The sequence below is a fragment of the Oncorhynchus nerka genome, linkage group LG11, assembly GCF_034236695.1.
Source record: "Oncorhynchus nerka isolate Pitt River linkage group LG11, Oner_Uvic_2.0, whole genome shotgun sequence".
Taxonomy (NCBI): Eukaryota; Metazoa; Chordata; class Actinopteri; order Salmoniformes; family Salmonidae; genus Oncorhynchus; species Oncorhynchus nerka.
The window spans coordinates 41498110-41518125 of record NC_088406.1 but is presented as its reverse complement, the minus strand read 5'-3'; the positions used below and the strand labels follow the sequence as shown (position 1 = coordinate 41518125).

General features: G+C 41.9%; 2 protein-coding genes across 2 annotated transcripts in view; one reads left to right on the top strand and one right to left on the bottom strand.

Annotated features, from left to right (window-relative positions):
• Nucleotides 1–2350, bottom strand: part of LOC115136869 (A disintegrin and metalloproteinase with thrombospondin motifs 15-like) — a 29188-nt gene extending 26838 nt beyond the window's left edge. The window contains exon 1 of the mRNA XM_029672741.2: nucleotides 1119–2350. Coding sequence (XP_029528601.1) covers nucleotides 1119–2096 — 978 coding nt within the window. The 5' untranslated portion in view covers nucleotides 2097–2350. The remainder of the gene's footprint in view (nucleotides 1–1118) is intronic.
• A 1136-nt stretch (nucleotides 2351–3486) lies between these two features.
• Nucleotides 3487–15997, top strand: LOC115136870 (A disintegrin and metalloproteinase with thrombospondin motifs 8-like). The gene is given in 10 exon segments (XM_029672743.2): nucleotides 3487–4316; nucleotides 4319–4585; nucleotides 5694–5933; nucleotides 7435–7567; nucleotides 7965–8132; nucleotides 11376–11668; nucleotides 12182–12368; nucleotides 12527–12699; nucleotides 12831–13006; nucleotides 13182–15997. Coding segments are annotated over 10 exon segments (2853 nt in total). The 5' UTR covers nucleotides 3487–3833; the 3' UTR covers nucleotides 13915–15997.
• The last annotated feature ends 4019 nt before the right edge of the window (nucleotides 15998–20016 follow it).

Here is a 20016-nt window from a genome sequence, read left to right as displayed (position 1 = left end):
TGTCATCAAGGCAAAGCGTGGCTACTTTGAAGAATTTGTTTAACACTTTTTTAGTTACTACATGATTCCATATGTGTTATTTCATAGTTGTGATGGCTTCACTATTGTTCTACAATGTAGAAAATAGTAAAAATAAAGAAAAACCTTTGAAGGTGTCCAAACTTTTGACTGGTACTGTATATATTTTTTAAGACATTAAATGAGGCTGAATAAACTGTTTCGCTGCCAGAAAACGCTCCGCTGATAGCCAGGTGTAGCAGTAGTAAGGTGTTGGGACTCTGCTGTTGAGACAGCTTTATGTAGGCCCTAACAGTTTGTGGGCACCGTTTGTCACTGTTATAGTGCAATTAATGTATGTTTAGTGTTGTGTTGTGTAGTGGCTTTGCTGGCATGCATACATTTTTTTCACTTTGCCCCACCAAAATGTACATGCTAAAATCGCCACTGCTTCCGCCAATTTAAAGTAGTCAAAGTAGTCAAATGGGTGGGGATTCCTATGGGTTGTAGCCTCAATGTCGCTGCCCATGCTGTCACAGACGCTATAATGGCACAGATATAAAGCTGAGTCCGCTATCTATCTCTATGGTTGGGATGGAAAAATAGGTGACTGGCTAGACACATTCTGAAAGATGTGCAACAGTCGTTGTTCACATGGTTCATCTTGTTCCATGAGCATGTTTTTGGCTCAGTGATCACGATTGTGGGGGCCTTTATGCTAAATGTTTTGCAATGTGATTCATGATAGGAAAAAGGAGGTGCACTTTTAAGATGTGAAGACAGATGAGTTGCTTTTCAGCTGTGCAGTTAGTTGTAAGCAATATTTTCATTTTTTTCTCGTAGAGATGCATAGAGTAAAAATTGGAATTGGAAGTGTAATTTTAATTTACTTCCTTAATTAACTGAAAAGGAATTGACACCCAAACCCACCTTGTCTCAGCATTATCAGGCTGCATGTAACACACAGGGATGTGTCTATAAAAGAGCACTTAGTATTGTATTTGGAGATAATGTATTGGGTGACAATAAGATAATAATTCAAAATGTAAATAATTGATGATTGCATGGAAGCTAATCTGCAAGTAAACATTGACACCTGGCTGCAACTCACCACTCCTTACCTGTTTGGTGAATAGGATTGCAGTGTCCCAGTATTCAGGGTGCTTGTCATCGTATTTGTTTAAATGTTTCTGCCAAGAACAGAAACTGCGCAGAGTGAGGGCAGCATTGGTGGAAACCTTGGGTCCTTTCTCTGTTTCGGTGATCACCATGAAGCCCACTACCACTATGTTTATGGAATTCATGATGCTGGGGTGCTTGTAAAGCCTTGAAGCAACAGACATCAGGGTCAACAGGTAATGTTTCAAGTCGTCCCCGTGGAATTTGGCCATAGACTCATCAGCCACGACAAGAACCTCCACAAACCTAGGGATGGAGGCAAACCTTTTGGATCTACCCAGGCTCTTCAATACAGTTTCAGTCAGGCTGTCCATCTCCAGTCCTTTCATGCGCTTATATTTCTCAAAAGACCCTGGAAGGTTTTGAGTCAAACCAGGTTCTACTCCACACCTGTTCGTGGTGGTATTGCCGCTGGAGTCTCTGTCGCGTCCCCGGCGACGTATGACATGGGTTCTTCTCTCAGTATTCACTGTATATCCTCCTCCGGTCCTTTCGTTCCCAAGTGGATTGATGAAATATTCCATGCCCTGGTAAGAAAAGGCGCCTTGTAAGCCTTTGCACAGGCTCAGCGCAGCATACGATTCATGGTCTGCATTGACATCACCGGAGTAGAAGCAGTGGTTCAGGTCTGTGGTTGCAGAGGAAGTTGATGCTAAGGAGCCGCTGTGAGGAGTGATGTCGGGCGCAATAAATGTAGAATCCGGTGAAAGGTTTAGATAACATTCTTGCCTGAAAGCTGTAATTTTAAAAACAACTAGCTGGTCATTCATTCTCCCCTCCGTCTGTCGAATAGTATGTCTTTCTAAATGTTGATGATCTAATCGAACAGGTACGCAAAAATCTATTTCCATGCAATAATTAAATTTAGCATATAATAGGACATCCATAAAAATAAACAGAAAGCCAATAAACATAGACATCTTTGTAATACAAAAACTATTATTTATCGATAAATCCGCCACTGTCCTTGGTGGTACCACGTCTGCATGTGAGGTTGACAATCCAGTGCGCTGTGTCACAGAGCCGCAGTTGGGCGTCCTCAAAGGATGAAAGACCAAAAGATGTGATCGATTCCCATCTTGAACCAGACTATTGAGCCCAGACTGCTCTTTGGACTTTGTGAGTTTGACTCTCTGGAGTCATGTTCATAAACATTGAGAACTGTCAACGGAAATCGGGGAGGTGCTGAGAAAAGCTAGTTGGACATAGTCTACCCCCTTGGTTTATGCTTTAAACCGCAGCCACTTGTAGCGCTCTAAATATTATTATCACATGTGGCAAGAGCTGAACTGTCTCGTCCCACTATCGGAACCAAAAGTGCGTCTCTGACGCGATAGGTTGAACACTCATCACCTACCACAAAAGTACAGTTTTGGTATAAAAAACATTGTTCAGACCAATTGTACAGTATGAGTTATAGATTCAGGTGAAACTAATATGACTTAATCTGGCATAACTAATCGATTAATTAAACTATAATATTTTACAATATAATTATCGTACAGGGTAACTAGGCTTAATGACCTAACAGTTCAAACTCCATGCGTAATGCAAGTACACCCAAGATTGATTGAGAAATAGTCTAATAATATTTCCAACAAAAATCACTTATGTTTCTCTAACCTGTTCCAGTGTGCAGTACATAGGCTATTGCTTAAAAAAGAGCGACACCTGTTGCGCCTGCAGTAGAGTGCGCATCTCTGGTCATTCCCTCGCGTAAAAGGCATGTCATTATTTAGTAATCAAATACTACCACCTTGTGGTTGAAATGCTTTCCTCATAACCTTACCTAAAATAACCTACTTTTTATGTAGCGCTAACATGTCTCTTTGCCAATGCCACCTCGAAGCTTATGAGCCCAACGTAATATCAGCGTTCATTTGTTACGTTATATTACAGTTTTGACTATCTCTTAAAGATAATTCTGTAATGTATTCCATGATATCCCTTTATCATTGGTTTATTCGACTGATGAGGACCATGGTCGTGATGGATATGCTATGGCCTACATATGGGAGTCACTTGGGGGTCACTGCACTGGCAGTCACTCAAAGTTCAGAAATAACTGACCGAGCCCTTAAATTATAGTATGGGTGTCCAGGTTGAAGCGTCATGTGCTGCAGGCCTATGCCGAGTTAATATTAGTTGCAGGGTTGTCGAACTGCAGCTATTTCAGACGGGGGGGGGTTGGTCTATTCTCATTGGATCCGTTGATTCCAAGAGTTTCTCATGAGGTACGAGTGGGAGGAGAATTTGAGGCAACGAGTGATATAAAAAACAATCCTCTTCTGTCCAGGGAAGACAAGAAAGTATAAATACCGCTGCTACTCCTAGTATTCAGTGGTGCTGCCGAGTGGTAGAACAGTATTTTAGCTCCGCTATAATAGCAATGAAGATCACACAATTAAACTAAAAATAACAGACATTCTCGACACAGACTGACTATACAACATTGGATTTTTGTTACATTATATTGATGAAAAAATATTTTAGTGAAGAGGTCGCCAAGACTAAAAATAGCAGTGACTAAAGATTTTCTACCGACTACAGACACTATCAATTGACGAGTCCAGCTGCGTATGGGCTTGGTCCGGAATTTCGGTTGAAAGCTTGTCTTTGTTTTAATAGCTTTTTGAGTGCAATTTACGTTGCAGAAGATGTGTTCAAAACGGTGTTTCGTTTTACTAGTTCTGTGCGTAATAGACAAATCACTTTCGAAATTGTTTGAATCCGAGGAAATTGTACCTGTCCGGATAAATGGAAGAAGCAGCGGTCGTTTTTGGAAACGAAGTGAAGAACAGCCGAGGTTCAGACTCAGTGCCTTTGGCCGCGATTTCACTTTGAATTTAAGCCCGGATAACAGTTTCTTATCTCCTACACTGACAATTCAACGCATCAAAGCTAAAGATATCCACGCTTTACGCAGCGCCTCAGGTGCCCAGGGGAGACACTCTGAAACGGAAACTGACTTTCACAACTTGATAAACAAGACTGAGCAGATAGAAAGAGATTTGAGAAGCTGTTTTTACTCGGGGACTGTGGACTCCAACCAAGATTCTGTTGTTGCGGTCAGTATCTGTTATGGCATCCTTGGATCGTTTGTTACAGACGGGGATGAGTATTTAATTGAGCCCAAAGTGCTCGGCTCAGGGAAAAGGAGAGGTCCACTGAACAGTTACATTTTATCAAAAGAAGGACGCCCACAGAAGCACCAAATCACACTAAAACTGTCTTTGATCAACTGAGGGAGGGGAGTAATGTGAAAGCAGACAACGAACGTTTTCTGCATGAGAAAAAAGATCCTGAGAGACAATTACGAGGGAAACGCTTTGTATCAACACCACGATTTATTGAGACGCTGGTGGTTGCAGACACGTCGATGACACATTTCTATGGAGATGAGATAAAGGTAGGATATATTCGAGTAATATAGCCCATGCTGATTCACTCATTTGATTGCATTTAACAAAAATGAAAGTGCCATACTGTCACAATTCTATATTGATAATTTACTACATTATAATTGCAATGACACTTTCTTGCACACAAAAACTGGTTGAATCAAAGTTGTTTCCACATAATTTAACCCCCCCAAAAAAAAAAATCAATGTGATGACTGAATTAACGTGGAAAACTGAGTGAATTAACACAAAGTCAATGCAAGGGCATTTCCTATTTTTTTTCACCCAACTTTGAACCTAAATCCAATGACATGGTGACATTTGCTGATGATTTCACGTTTAATTCACTGTCAATTGACAACTCAACCAAATGTAAATCAAAACTAGACGTTGAAATGACATCTGTACCCAGTGGGATGTTTTCTTAACAGGCTAGTTGAAGGTTTAAAATCAATCCAACTCCCAATGCGGAAACACCCACAACAAATGCTTTAAAGATGAAAAACTCATTTCTGTTTCAATTGAAATAATGCTAGGCTATATTTTGGATGCAGAAACAATGTTTCTGCTCTGTTATGAAAGACTAGGCTCTCCACACTTGCTATTTATCTGATATGCATGGTGTAAACTAAGTTGGAGTAATGAGATCATTAAAAAAAATGAGTTCATATAGATTAATGATGGGATTGGGAAACATCTGATGAAGTCAGGCAGGAGAATTATGCTTTGGCAGTAATTTCGTTCCGCATTCTTTGATTTAGCTGTGAGCATCACCATTTAAACAATGTTGGGGTCATGTAAATGATAAAGAGAATTTGACATTTTTAAGGATACTTCCTTTTTTTGTATACAGTACCAATCAAAAGTTTGGACAACTACTCATTCAAGGGTTTCTTAATTTTTTATTATTTTCTACATTGTAAAATAATAGTAAAAATAAAGAACCTGGAATGAGTAGGTGTGTCCAAACATTTGACTGGTACTGTATGTGTTTAATTCCAGTCTCGCTGTTATTTCACTCACTTAGTTTTAGGATTTTAGGTTAAATCATCACCAACAGTGTTGCCTTGTAATCCTCTCTAATATCTAACTGCCTGTTGTCCTCCCTTGATCCAGCACTATATCCTGACCTTGGTCTCTGTGGCAGCCCAGCTTTACAAACATCCCAGTATCAAGAACCCTGTCCACATGGTGGTGGTGAAAATGGTGGTGGTGGAAGACGAGGAGGTTGGACCGTCACTTTCCAATAACGGGGGAGTCGCTCTGCGTAATTTCTGTGCCTGGCAACAACAGTTCAACCCGGCCAGCCAGAGGCATCCTGAGCACTACGACACTGCTCTGCTTTTTACCCGAGAGGTGAGCACTGCCTGCATCAATGTCACAGGTTTTCCCCAACCACTTATTCCATAACCATCTTACCATATGGTTTGGAGAGTTAATGAAATAATGTCATATTTTATTATGTGATCTCTAATGAAACACAATTGCCTGTGTCAATGAATCAGATCGGATGAGCTTTGAAACAAATAGGGCTAAAGGCTCTCCTATGAGCTATTTTTAGAATGGTTACAAATCAGCCTTGAGTGACGATGATATCCTTAAAATGGCCAGAGTATGGGTGTGATGTTGCTGCCCTGAACTTGACCTGCCAAAGAATGTGTGCCATATGTCTTGTCATAAGATAAACCAAAAACTCTAGACCTAAATTGGAAGTAGTTTGTACATGCGGTCTCCAGTGAGTGATGCTTCTGCAAAACAAGGTGTACACATGCTGAGTTGAATTCAGCATGTCGCTCTAAGTCCAGATGTCCTTTGAATCATGTATGGTTGTGTCTTGTGGTTTGGGTCATATTCCCCAGGAAACATGTATCTCAGTTACAGAGAGCCATCCTGACATGTGAAGGGAAAGGCATGTTGTTGAAATGCACTGCTCCAAAAAATAAAGGGAACACTTAAACAACGCAATGTAACTCCAAGTCAATCACATTTCTGTGAAATCAAACTGTCCACTTAGGAAGCAACACTGATTGACAATAAATTTCACATGCTGTTGTGCAAATGGAATAGACAACAGGTGGAAATGATAGGTATTTAGCAAGACACCCCCAATAAAGGAGTGGTTCTGCAGGTGGTGACCAGGCCACTTCTCAGTTCCTATGTTTCCTGGCTGATGTTTTGGTCACTTTTGAATGCTGGCGGTGCTTTCATTCTAGTGGTAGCATGAGACGGAGTCTACAACCCACACAAGTGGCTCAGGTAGTGCAGCTCATCCAGGATGGCACATCAATGCGAGCTGTGGCAAGAAGGTTTGCTGTGTCTGTCAGCGTAGTGTCCAGAGCATGGAGGTGCTACCAGGAGACAGGCCAGTACATCAGGAGACATGGAGGAGGCCGTAGGAGGGCAACAAAGGGCAACACACACTACTGAGCCTCATTTGTGACTTGTTTTAAGGACATTACATCAAAGTTGGATCAGCCTGTAGTGTGGTTTTCCACTTTAATTTTGAGTGTGACTCCAAATCCAGACCTCCATGGGTTGATAAATTTGATTTCCATTGCTCATTTTTGTGTGATTTTGTTGTCAGCACATTCAACTATGTAAAGAAAAAAGTATTTAATAAGAATATTTTATTCATTCAGATCTAGGATGTGTTATTTTAGTGTTCCCTTTATTTTTTTGAGCAGTGTATATCTCTGATACCACACCTTTACTTTCCCCACATCATAGATCTGCTTCTGTCTGCCAGGAATATTTGCTTCATTTTATAATGGAAAGGGGGAGAGAAAAAACAACCAGTGACAAATACAAATGCTGTCTAAAGATTCACTGTTTGAAACTGCTGCTTTCTGTCTTCCAGGATATTTGTGGACATCAGAGTTGTGACACCCTAGGAGTTGCTGATGTGGGAACCATGTGCGATCCAAAAAGGAGTTGCTCTGTCATTGAGGACAATGGACTTCAAGCAGCCTTCACTGCTGCCCATGAACTTGGTATGACTTGGGAATTAAAAAATTAGACTTTCTCAAACTTCAATAGCGACCATATACAAAGATACTATAGGTCTACATACATTTTGCCTCTTGTCAAAAATGTTCCTCTATATGCACAGAAATATTGTCTACAAATAACTTAATTTGGACATAAAGGGGCACACCCATGAGCCGAAAGATTATGCAAAAGTTTGTTAGCCTACAACTAATAATTGTGTGGTTTAAGGAGATAAGAACTTGATAAGATAGTCAACCCCCAAGCCTAATGTAAACTATTAGTAACTTTACTTCCATAGCATACCTTAAATAGTTCACATTTAATTTGAATGGGTTTTCAGGGTGCCTCTTTCGTCCCATGATCGGTACTGAATACTGATACAGTATTGTTCTCCCTTAGGCCATGTGCTGAGTATGCCTCACGACGACTCCAAAAATTGCGAGAGGATGTTTGGGAATCTAGGCGGCCATCACATGATGGCCCCTCTGTTCGTTCACCTCAACAAGACTTTCCCCTGGTCCCCTTGCAGCGCTCTCTACGTCACGGAGTTCTTTGACAACGGACACGGTATGTCATGCTGACAAACAACACTGACAACTCTGGTGTAGGCAAATAAAACTTATTTGGTAACACTTCTTAGGAGGAAGTGACGTCAGAAGGCTGGACGTGAATGAAATCCGATATACATTTTAAAGACTGATTTTTAAAATATTTTTAAAATGTATATATTTTTTAAATATATTTTTTTATACTCGAGCCTTCTGTTTTTACTAGAGCCGTCTAGGTTAAACCACTCGTATGAGGGCCCAGTTTTCACTTCTCTATTTTCTTTTACAATATCTACCCAATTAAACTAAATATGGCCACTGAAAATACTCTTCCAGTAGGCTTATAACAAGTTTAAAAGCATTATACCTGCGGGCTTCACAAGTGTTCACAATGTTACCTAATTTCTCACCTCAGGTTTGCTTATATGCAAAAGACTCTGCAGTTGCAAAAAAATCTCAATATGGAGATACGGTGCATTCGGAAAGTATTCAGACCCCTTGATTTTTCCACATTTTGTTACGTTACAGCCTTATTCAAAAAAATCCTCATAAATCTACACATAATACCCCATAATGACAAAACGAAAACAGGTATTTAGAAATGTTTGCAAAGTTATGAAATATACAATTGACATAAAATACAACATTTACATAAGTATTCAGACCCTTTGCTTTGTGACTCGAAATTGAGCTCAGGTGCATCCGGTTTCCATTGATCATCCTTGATGTTTCTACATCTTGATTGGAGTCCACCTGTGGTAAATTCAATTGATTAGACATGATTTGGAAAGGCACACCTGTCTATACAAGGTCCCACAGTTGACAGTGCAAGTTCGAGCAAAAACCAAACCATGAGGTTGAAGGAATTGCCCATAGAGCTCCGAGACAGGATTTTGTCGAGTCACAGATCTGGGGAAGGGTACCAAAACATTTCTGAAGAATTGAAGTTCCCCAAGAACACAGTGGCCTCCATCATTCTTAAATGGAAGAAGTTTGGAACCACCAAGACTCTTCCTAGAGCTGGCCGCCTCGCCAAACTGAGCAATCGCAGGAGAAGGGCCTTGGTCAGGGAGGTGACACTCTGACAGAGCTATAGAGTTCCTCTGTGGATATGGGAGAACCTTCCAGAAGGACAACCATCTCTGCAGCACTCCACTAATCAGTTCTTTATGGTATGGCCTTTTTAGAAATGTCTTACTTTGTCATTATGGGGTACTGTGCATAGATTTGAGAAGGAAAAACAACAATTTTAATCAATTTTAGAATAAGGCTGTAATGTAACAAAATGTGAAAAGTCAAGGGGTCGGAATACCGAATGCACTGTACATTGGAGACGTCATAAGGAAATTAGAGATTGGCTGCCAGGTTGTTTGTGGTTACTACTTGAAATTGGGAGTGAATGGCAATGTGCTTGTTATTTAAAAAAAAATACTTGTAACATTTAATCAAGCCCTTCCTTTCCTCTGAGTCATACATACAGAGAAGGTTTTGTTTCTCACTAGCCAAAAGTAACAGCTGTTACAAGCAAATGTTCTTTATCAGTTAGTCAGTGATTCCAAAGAGAGCGTATGTGGCTAAGAATGTGGTCTGATCACTGGGTCAAGAACACCATCACACTAAAGCTCATTGAACATTTCTACAAATAAACTCAGCAAAAAAAGAAATGTCCCTTTTTCAGGACCCTGTCTTTCAAAGATAATTTGTAAAAATCCAAATAACTTCACAGATCTTCATTGTAAAGGGTTTAAACACCGTTTCCCAATGCTTGTTCAATGAACCATAAACAATTAATGAACATGCACCTGTGGAACGGTCGTTAAGACACTAACAGCTTACAGACGGTAGGCAATTAAGGTCACAGTTATGACCACTTAGGACACTAAAGAGGCCTTTCTACTGACTCTGAAAAACACCAAAAGACCCAGGGTCCCTGCTCATCTGTGTGAATGTGCTTTAGACATGCTGCAAGAGACATGAGGACTGCAGATGTGGCCAGGGCAATAAATTGCAGATGCCTAAGACAGCACTACACAGAGCCAGGACAGACAGCTGATCGTCCTCGCAGTGACAGACCAAGTGTAACAACACCTGCACAGGATTTGTAGATCCTAACATCACACCTATGGGACAGGTACAGGATGGCAACAACTGCCGCAACAACTGCCCGAGTTACACCAGGAATGCACAATCCCTCCATCAGTGCTGAGACCGTCCGCAATAGGCTGAGAGAGGCTGAACTGAGGGCTTGTAGGCCTGTTGTAGTAAGGCAGGTCCTCACCAGACCTCACTGGCAACAATGTCTCCTATGGGCACAAACCCATCGTCGCTGGACCAGACAGGACTGGCAAAAAGTGCTCTTCACTGACGAGTCGCGGTTTTGTCTCACCAGGGGTGATGGTCGGATTCGCGTTTATTGTCGAATGATTGAGCGTTACACTGAGGCCTGTACTCTGGAGTGAGATCGATTTGGAGGTGGAGGGTCCATCATGGTCTTGGGCGGTGTGTCAGCATCATCGGACTGAGCTTATTGTCATTGCAGGGAATCTCAACACTGTGCGTTAAAGGGAAGACATCCTCTTCCCTCATGTGGTACCCTTCCTGCAGGCTCATCCTGACATGACTCTCCAGCATGACAATGCCACCAGCCATACTGCTCGTTCTGTGCGTGATTTCCTGCAAGACTGGAATGTCAGTGTTCTGCCATGGCCAGCGAAGAGCCTGGATCTCAATCCCATTGAGCACGTCTGGGACCTGTTGGATTGGAGGGTGAGGGCTAGGGCCATTCCCCCCAGAAATGTATGGGAACTTGCAGGTGCCTATGTGGAAGAGAGGGTTAACATCTCACAGCAAATCTGGTGCAGTCCATGAGGAGGAGATGCACTGCAGTACATAATGCAGCTGGTGGCCACACCAGATACAGACTGTTACTTTTGATTTTGACCCCTTTGTTCAGGGACACATTAATCCATTTCTGTTAGTCACATGTCTTTGGTACTTGTTCAGTTTGTCTCGGTTGTTGAATCTTGTTATGTTCATAAAAATATTTACACATGTTAAAGTTTGCTGAAAATAAACACGGTTGACAGTGAGAGGATGTTACTTTTCTTGCTGAGTTTAGGTAATTATGGGTTTGAGAAGTTTCAACTGTTCAGAATGTGTCTGTGAGAAGACGCCAACAAAGTCAGCTTCTGTCACTGTCAAATCTCCACATTATACAACCTTCAGATTTTTAAAAACAGAACTCTTGTGTGTTGAATCACAGGCGACTGCCTCTTGGATCCACCGGAGAGCATCTTACCGTTACCCAGTGTACTTCCAGGCACCACATACGGCCTCGACCGCCAGTGCCAGCAGATGTTTGGGGAGGAGTTTGTGCACTGCCCCAACACCTCTGACAGTGACGTCTGCAGCCAGCTGTGGTGCCGGGAGGAGGGCAAGCCCCACTGCACCACCAGAAACGGCAGCCTCCACTGGGCGGATGGCACCACGTGCGCCACCAACAAGAGCTGTCTGCACGGTGCATGCATGGCAGCCCACGAGGTCACACAGCCAAAGGTAAGCCCTAGTTTTTCTCAGAAAAGGGGGGAGAAAAATAATCCCCCATATTTGGTCTTGTAGTATTGCATTTTGATTCCAACACTGGCTCAGAATGCCTTGTTAGTTACTGTATGTGTATTAATTGATCTGTGAGTACTTCCTTCCAGCATTGTAAGGAAGACTGTACTTTTGAGAGTACAAGCTCTTTAGCATGTCAGTAAATTTGATTTATAAACTGACATGCTGGCAGTAAATATACTTTTTTCTCACCCACTAATAAAAGCTTGTGAAAACACACACATGAACACACACAGTTTAGTATTGCCAAGGGCGCAACGGGTTCTGCAAGTGGTGACACACAGGGCAGGAATGTGGTAGACAGCAGAAGCGTGCCACACTGACGGACAGATTTACCCAAGTCATGGCATGCCAAGAGACGCTGATGTCTCAGCCTAGAGTGTGGTTGAGTTGGACGGCTCATGTTATCATGGCACTCAGTACTCAATCTGTTACGTTTTGGCTTTACCACAGGTGGCTGTGGATGGTGGCTGGGGCGCTTGGGGGCCATGGCAACATTGCTCCAGGACATGTGGGGGGGGTGTGGAGTTCTCCTACAGGGAGTGCACAGATCCCATGCCCCAGAATGGCGGAAAATACTGCGAGGGCCAGAGAGTTCAGTACCAGTCTTGCAACACCCAGGCGTGTGAGGATAATGATGGTAAGCCATACTTGCACTATAGCATTTAACTTTTTTTTATATAGTGGTGAGCAATAGTGACGTTTGTAACCTAGGTTTTTCAATAAATGTCTCTGCTTTGATATTAGTTTGATGGATTTTTTTTTTTTTTTTTGCTTTGTAATTTTCTCCAACATTAGCAAAGAGTTTTAGAGAGGAGCAGTGTGAGAAGTACAACACCTTCAACTATCTGGACATTCTGGGGAACATGAAGCAATGGATTCCAAAGTACGCTGGTGTGTCGCCCCGGGACAGGTGTAAACTCTTCTGCCGGGCCAAAGGCAGCAGTGAATTCAAAGTCTTTGAAGCCAAGGTATGTTGACTAAAAGTCATCTGTAGAAAGTTAGCCACTGTAAATAAATAATTTTACAGCTCACCTTCACGGTTTGGTGAATCACAGTGTTTAGTCAATTGAGACATCAACTTTGCATTTGTGGTCCATAGGTTGTCGACGGCACCACATGTGGTCCCGACACTACGTCTGTCTGTGTACAAGGCCAATGTGTCAAGGCGGGCTGTGACAAAGAGATCGGCTCCAACAAGAGGCTTGACAAGTGTGGCTTGTGTGGTGGGGATGGCCTCAGTTGCAGGAAGATCACTGGCTCATACAACAAAGCCACGTGAGTACACCTAAATATTCCAATTACATTTCTGGTAACAAGCATGTATGACCCTAATAGCTATTATGATCCAGACTAAATAATAGTCATATTTAGAAAGTGTTATTGGTTGATAGTCTTCTGTGCTGCTGATGTGATTACAGCTGTAATGAGACATTTAGCTTCTTTCTTTCAGTTATGGATACAGCGACATTGTGACCATTCCTGTCGGGGCTACCAATATTGACATCAAACAGCGTAGCCATAGAAACATCAAACACGATGGAAACTACCTGGCGGTCAAGCGAGAGAGCGGTGGCTACATACTGAATGGTAACTTCTCTGTGTCCACGGTGGAGCAGGATATCCCTGTTCTCGGGGCTGTGCTGAAGTACAGTGGCTCGTCCACCACCTTAGAGAGAATCCAGAGCTTCAGACAACTGAGGGAGGCCATCACCATCCAGTTGCTGGCCACTGCTGGGGAGGCATCTCCACCCAAGGTCAAATACACATTCTTTATCCCCAAAGATGTGTCTTTCACTAAATCCAAAGAGAGAAAGGCTTCGCTGCATATGATCCAGGCTTTCGGTGTGCCCCAGTGGCGTTTGGGCGAATGGTCAGAGTGCTCCAAGAGTTGCGGCTCTGGGTGGTCCCGAAGGAACGTTGAATGCAGAGACAACGCTGGTTTCCATTCCAACACCTGCGATAAGGACCTGAAACCCACAGATATCAGACCCTGTGCTGATCTGCCATGCCCCATCTGGCAAATGGGGCCTTGGTCGTCCTGTTCACAAACTTGTGGCCAGGGGGAACGCCGACGCAGTGTTGTCTGTATAGACTACACCGGCAAGACTGTCGAGTCGGAGAAGTGCGACACCAATAAGCAACCCGCGCCAGTGTCGGGAGAGTGTGTTTACCAAATGTGCTAGCGAGGAGCCATGGAGATAGAGAACTTTGGTAGGGGTAGTGTAGTGGACCCTTAACCACTCCGACCCGACCGTGCTTTAGAGAAAAGCAGGGAAACCCTAGTTAGGAAATTAAGAGTGCACTAACTAACCCGGACAGGTTCAGGGCACTGGCCTGTGACTTTGTTTTACAACCACTAGAGATGTTTCAACCAATAGAGATCTACCTCAGGATGTACATGTTTTGATAAAATAGACTAAGGTACTGTGTGCAACTTATTATTCTCTCCGAAAAGCTATTACTTTGCAGAAAACCTACTGACAAACACCATTGCGGTTAAATATACCTCAATTTTCCAGCATATAACCCAGAACTATACAGTCAGAGACTCCGAGCCAATAAATGACCTGGGCAAATAAAGTTAGTCTAAAGGCATACTATTTGTACCATAACATGTGACATTATCATTGCAAGACAACTACTCAGTGCTTATTATTTAGAGTAAAAGGGGTTTGTGTACGCATTTGTTTAGGTACACAATATGGAAAACTTTGTAAAATACCTACTTTATTTGTGGTTTGCTCTTTTGTTTCATTTCCTTTGAAAAAAATAATATTTTCTAAATGTGAGATTGTGTTAGTGCCTGTAAAAAAAAAAGAAAAAAAGCTCATCTGCTATCTTATTGATTAATGATATGCGGTACTGATATGCTTACAGATAAATGATAATTCTCCCATTATCATTCAAATCATACAGGTGATTAGGTCTTCTATTAACTAATCTCTCATGGACAGACTACGTAACATAATCTGACGCAATTACGATTTTAGTTCTGGGCTTCCGAGATTAGACGTTGACAGACACTAAATAGAAGAATGTACTTTGTAACAAAAAAGCAACCAGCATAGTTAGTAGTAAGAATGAACCAGACATTTTAGTGTTCATTAAAAAAATACTTTAGTTTGAGTTTACACTTTCTTTGTGTAAAATGTTGTTTAGCATAGACAATGGTCAAGAATCTGATCTGAGGCAAAAGTGTAACAGGGGACTTTTCCTCTGTTCTGCACCTTTTTTTATGTAGTGTTTTAAAGAAATTCTATGGCTACAGAGAATTGGAAGTACACCCAAATTCATTATAAACATGTGTAAAATATGATCTATTTGCATAAAGAACAACTCCTTTGTAATAATTTCATAGTTGTGTTTTAAAATGTTATTATTCATAATACGAAGAATGCTCTATTGTTTGTCAGATGTCTATGTATATGTTTGATTTCTCATTCCAGTTTTGTATGTCATAAAACAAAAAAGGCAATATGATATACCTTCAGTGAAGGACCATACTATATTATTATTATTATTATTTTAGCTATCTTTTTTAAAGCTATTTATTTTTGTAAAGTTTTTACCTTGGACATGAAATTATAACATTTTCAGATGCTGCTGTCTTTGAGATTTATGTCTACAATAAAATGGTAAAATACATCACATTTTACTATATGCTGTAAGCATTGAGTGTCTTGTTTTTACCCGTTTGGAAAGTTAATGACCGACTTTAGCTATGTTTGGCCTACATCAGGCCCGCTTCTCCTTCCACTGCAGTCTGCTGGTTAAACACAGAGAATAAAAACATGTGCAAACTACACACATTGTTCAATCTTCTCATTAGATGGGCATTGTCACGGATTACCCCGGTACTGCTGCTCTTTCTGTGCACCAGTTCCGGAGATCTACGCCACCGGCCTCTAGGCGTCACTGAACTGTCTCATTACGCACACCTGGTTCCATTTTCCCCGATTAGTAATTCTATATATGTGCCCTCTTTACCGTTGTCTTGTCAGTTATTGTTCCCATGTCCGTTGGTCTGTGAGTACCTGTGCTTTATTTCGTCTTTCGTGCTGCGTGTATTGTGCACTTGTTATTACGGGTCTTGTCCTGTGTAGTGTGTTACGGGTCTCGTCCCGTGTATTTATTAGAGGTTTTACCTTGCTCTTGTTTGGGTTACATCCCTGTGTTTTTGTATACATGTTTGTTTTGGGCTTCGTCCCTGTGCCTTTCATGGCATGTTGTATTTTTGGGTGGAGTATTAAAACACCCTATTACGTATTCCTGCGCCTGTCTCCAATCCTTTATACAATATGACAGACATACACATCAGACAATGAAAGTATGTTTTAAATTGTCCTCGGTCCATAATTTCTGTTAATCTGGCTAGCATGTATGGGTTTATTGTATTACATGAAAACATCTTGATCAGTTAGCTTTGAGGTACCGTAGTCAATATGAAAGGAGCTATTTGACAGCATGATCCTCATCCAAACAGAAGAATTCAGAGGCTAATGGACTATCTCTAGTATCATCCACTAGAATGGTCCAGAATTGTCTGCAGACTCTTGACAAGTATAACAATAACATATTCAGAGATTAACCTGCAGCTGTGCCTGCAGAAATTATAGCTAATTGCTTAGGATACATGACAAATCAAATGCAAAACAAATTCCATTGTCATTTCCACACAACCTTTTTTGGGCACAGCTGATGGATTCTGCTCATGTATTCTTAGGGTAATTCAATGGGATGCTAATAGGCTTCCCACTGGGCACAATCAACGCTGTTTCCATGTAATTTCAATGAAATGACGTTGAACCAACGTGAAATAGAGGTTGAATTGATGCTTGTGCCCAGTGGGTTGACTACATAATACGATGGGGTAAGAAAAGTGTTTCTAGTGGCCTAGTAGGCTACAAAGCAACCTCTTCAACGGGTTTGGACCTCTTGGTGTTAAGGTGTTGGACTGACGGAGACCCGTGTTCAAGTCCCAGTTGGGCTACTGGTTAAGGGCCTTACACGCAGGGAGCTGCAAACCCTGTCAAAGCCACCTACAGTTTATGAAAAATCTTAAACTGTAACAGGACAATGTGGAGAGGGAGAGTGAGCTGTAACAGGGGCTTGATCCATGGATCCTGCGATGCAAAGGTGCCAACACTACTCCCTGCGCCACAAAAGCCTGGGCCTCCCCTCATGAAAAAGTACTACTGAATTACTACAACCTATTTGTGCAGTAGTGTCTATGTAACAACTTGGAGGAATTGTGTAGTAAATGTGTAATTTATGCACTACTCAAGATACAAAAGTAGTGTTCAGTAGGAAAACAGTAGTGTTTCCAGTAATAATCAGGTAAAGATTTTTACTACTTGATGTTGGTAGTAAATAAGTAGCCAAAACACTACAGCTTCACCACACAGGCTTTTAAATAGTGATCAGTAGAGCTCGTGGATTCCTTTGCACATGACCACAGAAGACAAAACCAGAAGTAGTTGGCTGTTCAAATCAAATTGTATTGTCACATACATGTTTAGCAGATGTTATTGTGGGTATAGCGAAATGCTTGTGTTTCTAGCTCTAACAGTGCAGTAATATCAAATAAGTAATATCTAACAATTTCACAACAGTACACACATCTAAACGTAAAATAATGGAATTAAGAATGTATAAATATATGGAGCAATGTCAGAGCGGCGTAGACTAAGACATAGTAGAATAGAATACAGTATATACATGAGATGATTAATGCAAAATATGTAAATGTTATTAAATTGACTAGTTTTCCCATTTATTAAAGTGGCCAGTGACTCCATGTCTATGTATATAGGGCCTCAGCCTGTAAGGTGCAGGGTTTGAGTAGTGGTAGCTGGCTAGTGATGGCTACCAAACAGTCTTGAAGGCCTTGAGATAGAAGTTGTTTTTCAGGTTTCTCGCTCGGTGTTTCCTACTTTCACAACCTGGGGGCGGCCCGTCAGTAAGTCCAGGACCCAGTTGCACAGGGCAGGGTTCAAACCCAGGGCCCCAAGCTTATTGATGAGCTTGGAGGGTACTATGGTGTTGAAGGCTGAGCTATAGTCAAAGAACAGCATTCTGATGTAGGTATTCCTCTTGTCCAGATGGGATAAGACAGAGTGCAGTGTGGTGGCGATTGCATCGTCTGTGGATCTATTGCGGCGGTAAGAAAATTGAAGTGGGTCTAGGGTGTCAGGTAAGGCAGAGGTGATATGATCCTTAACTAGCCTCTCAAAGCACTTCATGATCACAGAAGGGAGTGCTATGGGGCGATAGTCATTAGTTCAGTTACCTTTGTTCCTGTACACAAGAAAGCAATGGTTGACATCTTGAAGCAAGTGGGGACAGCAGACTAGGATAAGGAGAGATTGAATATGTCTGAAAACACTAAAGCCAGCTGGTCTGCGCATGCTCTGAGGCCGTCTGGACCGGCAGCCTTGCGATGGTTAACTTGCTTAAATGTCTTACCCACGTCGGCCACGGAGAACGAGAGCCAGGGCAATTGAACTTATCCCAGAGGCTGCTCCATGTCACCGGCCGCGGAGAACAGGTAACCGGAGTGGACTTCTAGTCCGACTCAGGAGGTGGGCACACCAGCTACCACTTCAGAGTATATTACTTGCTAATGTTCAGTCTCTGGACAATAAAGCAGACAAGCTCAGGGTGAGGATCTCCTTCCAGGGAGACATCAGGGACTGTAACATACTCTGTTTCACGGAATCTTGACTCTCTCTGGATATACTGTCCCCGTCCATACAGCATTGCGCAGACAGAAATAAAGAACTCTCTGGGAATAAGAAAGGCATATGTTTCATGATTAACTACTCATGGTGTGATTGTGATAACATACAGAAACTCAAGTCCTTTTGTTCACCTGACTTAGAATACTGCGACTATAACCAAAGAGAGTACTCTAGAGGGGTAATACGGTTGGCATTTGATTGTGAGGTATTCTAAGTCTGGTGAACAAAAGGACTTGAGTTTCTGTATGTTATCACAATCCAAGTTTTACTACATCAAATAGATTGCTAGCCAAAACTATCTTAGCCGTTAGCCATTGTCATAGAGATGTATTGTGTTTAGTCTAGCGGTTTGCTAGCCCCATTGAAATTTAGCTATGTAGCCTGTTTTCGTTACGCTAGCAAATAAGTATGAGTGTTTGAAAGCAAATGTACAGTATATTCATAGTAGTATACTTACCTTTTCTACTTATTTTGACCTCTTGCCAAGGAGGCCCTTGCCATTGTTGGTAAGATTAACATTGTTTATCAAATGTTTTTGTGTTTTGTCTTATGTGACCCGTTAGCAGATGATTAATAATGGCTTAGAATTGGCTGTCTCTTGTGCTTGTCTTTATTTTCTAAAAGGTTATGGGGTACAGAAACAAAAAAGAGTATCTGAAGATACAGTGCAGTCAGAAAATATTCAGACCCTTTGACTTTTTCCACATTTTGTTACTTTACAGCTTTATTCTAAAATTAATTGAATTGTTTGTTTTCCTTCATCAATCTACACACAATACCACATAATGACAAAGCAAAAACAGGTTTATAGAACTTTTTACAAATGTATTAAAAATGAAAAACTGATCACGTTTACATAAGCATTCAGACCCTTTACTCAGTACTTTGTTGAAGCACTTTTGCCAGCGATTACAGCCTCAAGTCTTCTTGGGTATGACACTACAAGCTTGGCAAACTGGTATTTGGAGAGTTTCTCCCATTCTTCTCTGCAGATCCTATCAAGCTCTGTCAGGTCGGATGGGGAGCATCGCTGCACAGCTATTTTCAGGTCTCTCCAGAGATGTTTGATCAGGTTCAAGTCTGGGCTCTGGCTGGGCCACTCAAGGACATTCAGAGATTTGTCCTGAAGCCACTCCTGCATTGTCTTGGCTGTTTGCTTAGGGTCGTTGTCCTGCTGAAAGGTGAACCTTCGCCCCAGTTTGAGGTCCTGAGCACTCTGGAGCAGGTTTTCATCAAGGATCTCTCTGTACTTTGCTCTGTTAATTTTTCCCTTAATCCTGACTAGTCTCCCAGTCCCTGCCACTGAAAACCCCCACAGCATGATTCTGCCACCACCATGCTTCACCGTAGGGAGGGTTCCAGGTTTCCTCCAGACGTAATGCTTGGCATTCGTCCTGTCAGCTCCTGTCTTTTTCCCTGCCTCTCTTTTCTCTTTCTCCTGGTTTATGACCCTTGCCTGTCCTGCACTTGTACCCGCCCACCTGACCACTCTGCCCGTCCCAGACCCTGCCTGCTGTCCTGTACCTTTGCTCCCCCTCTGGATTA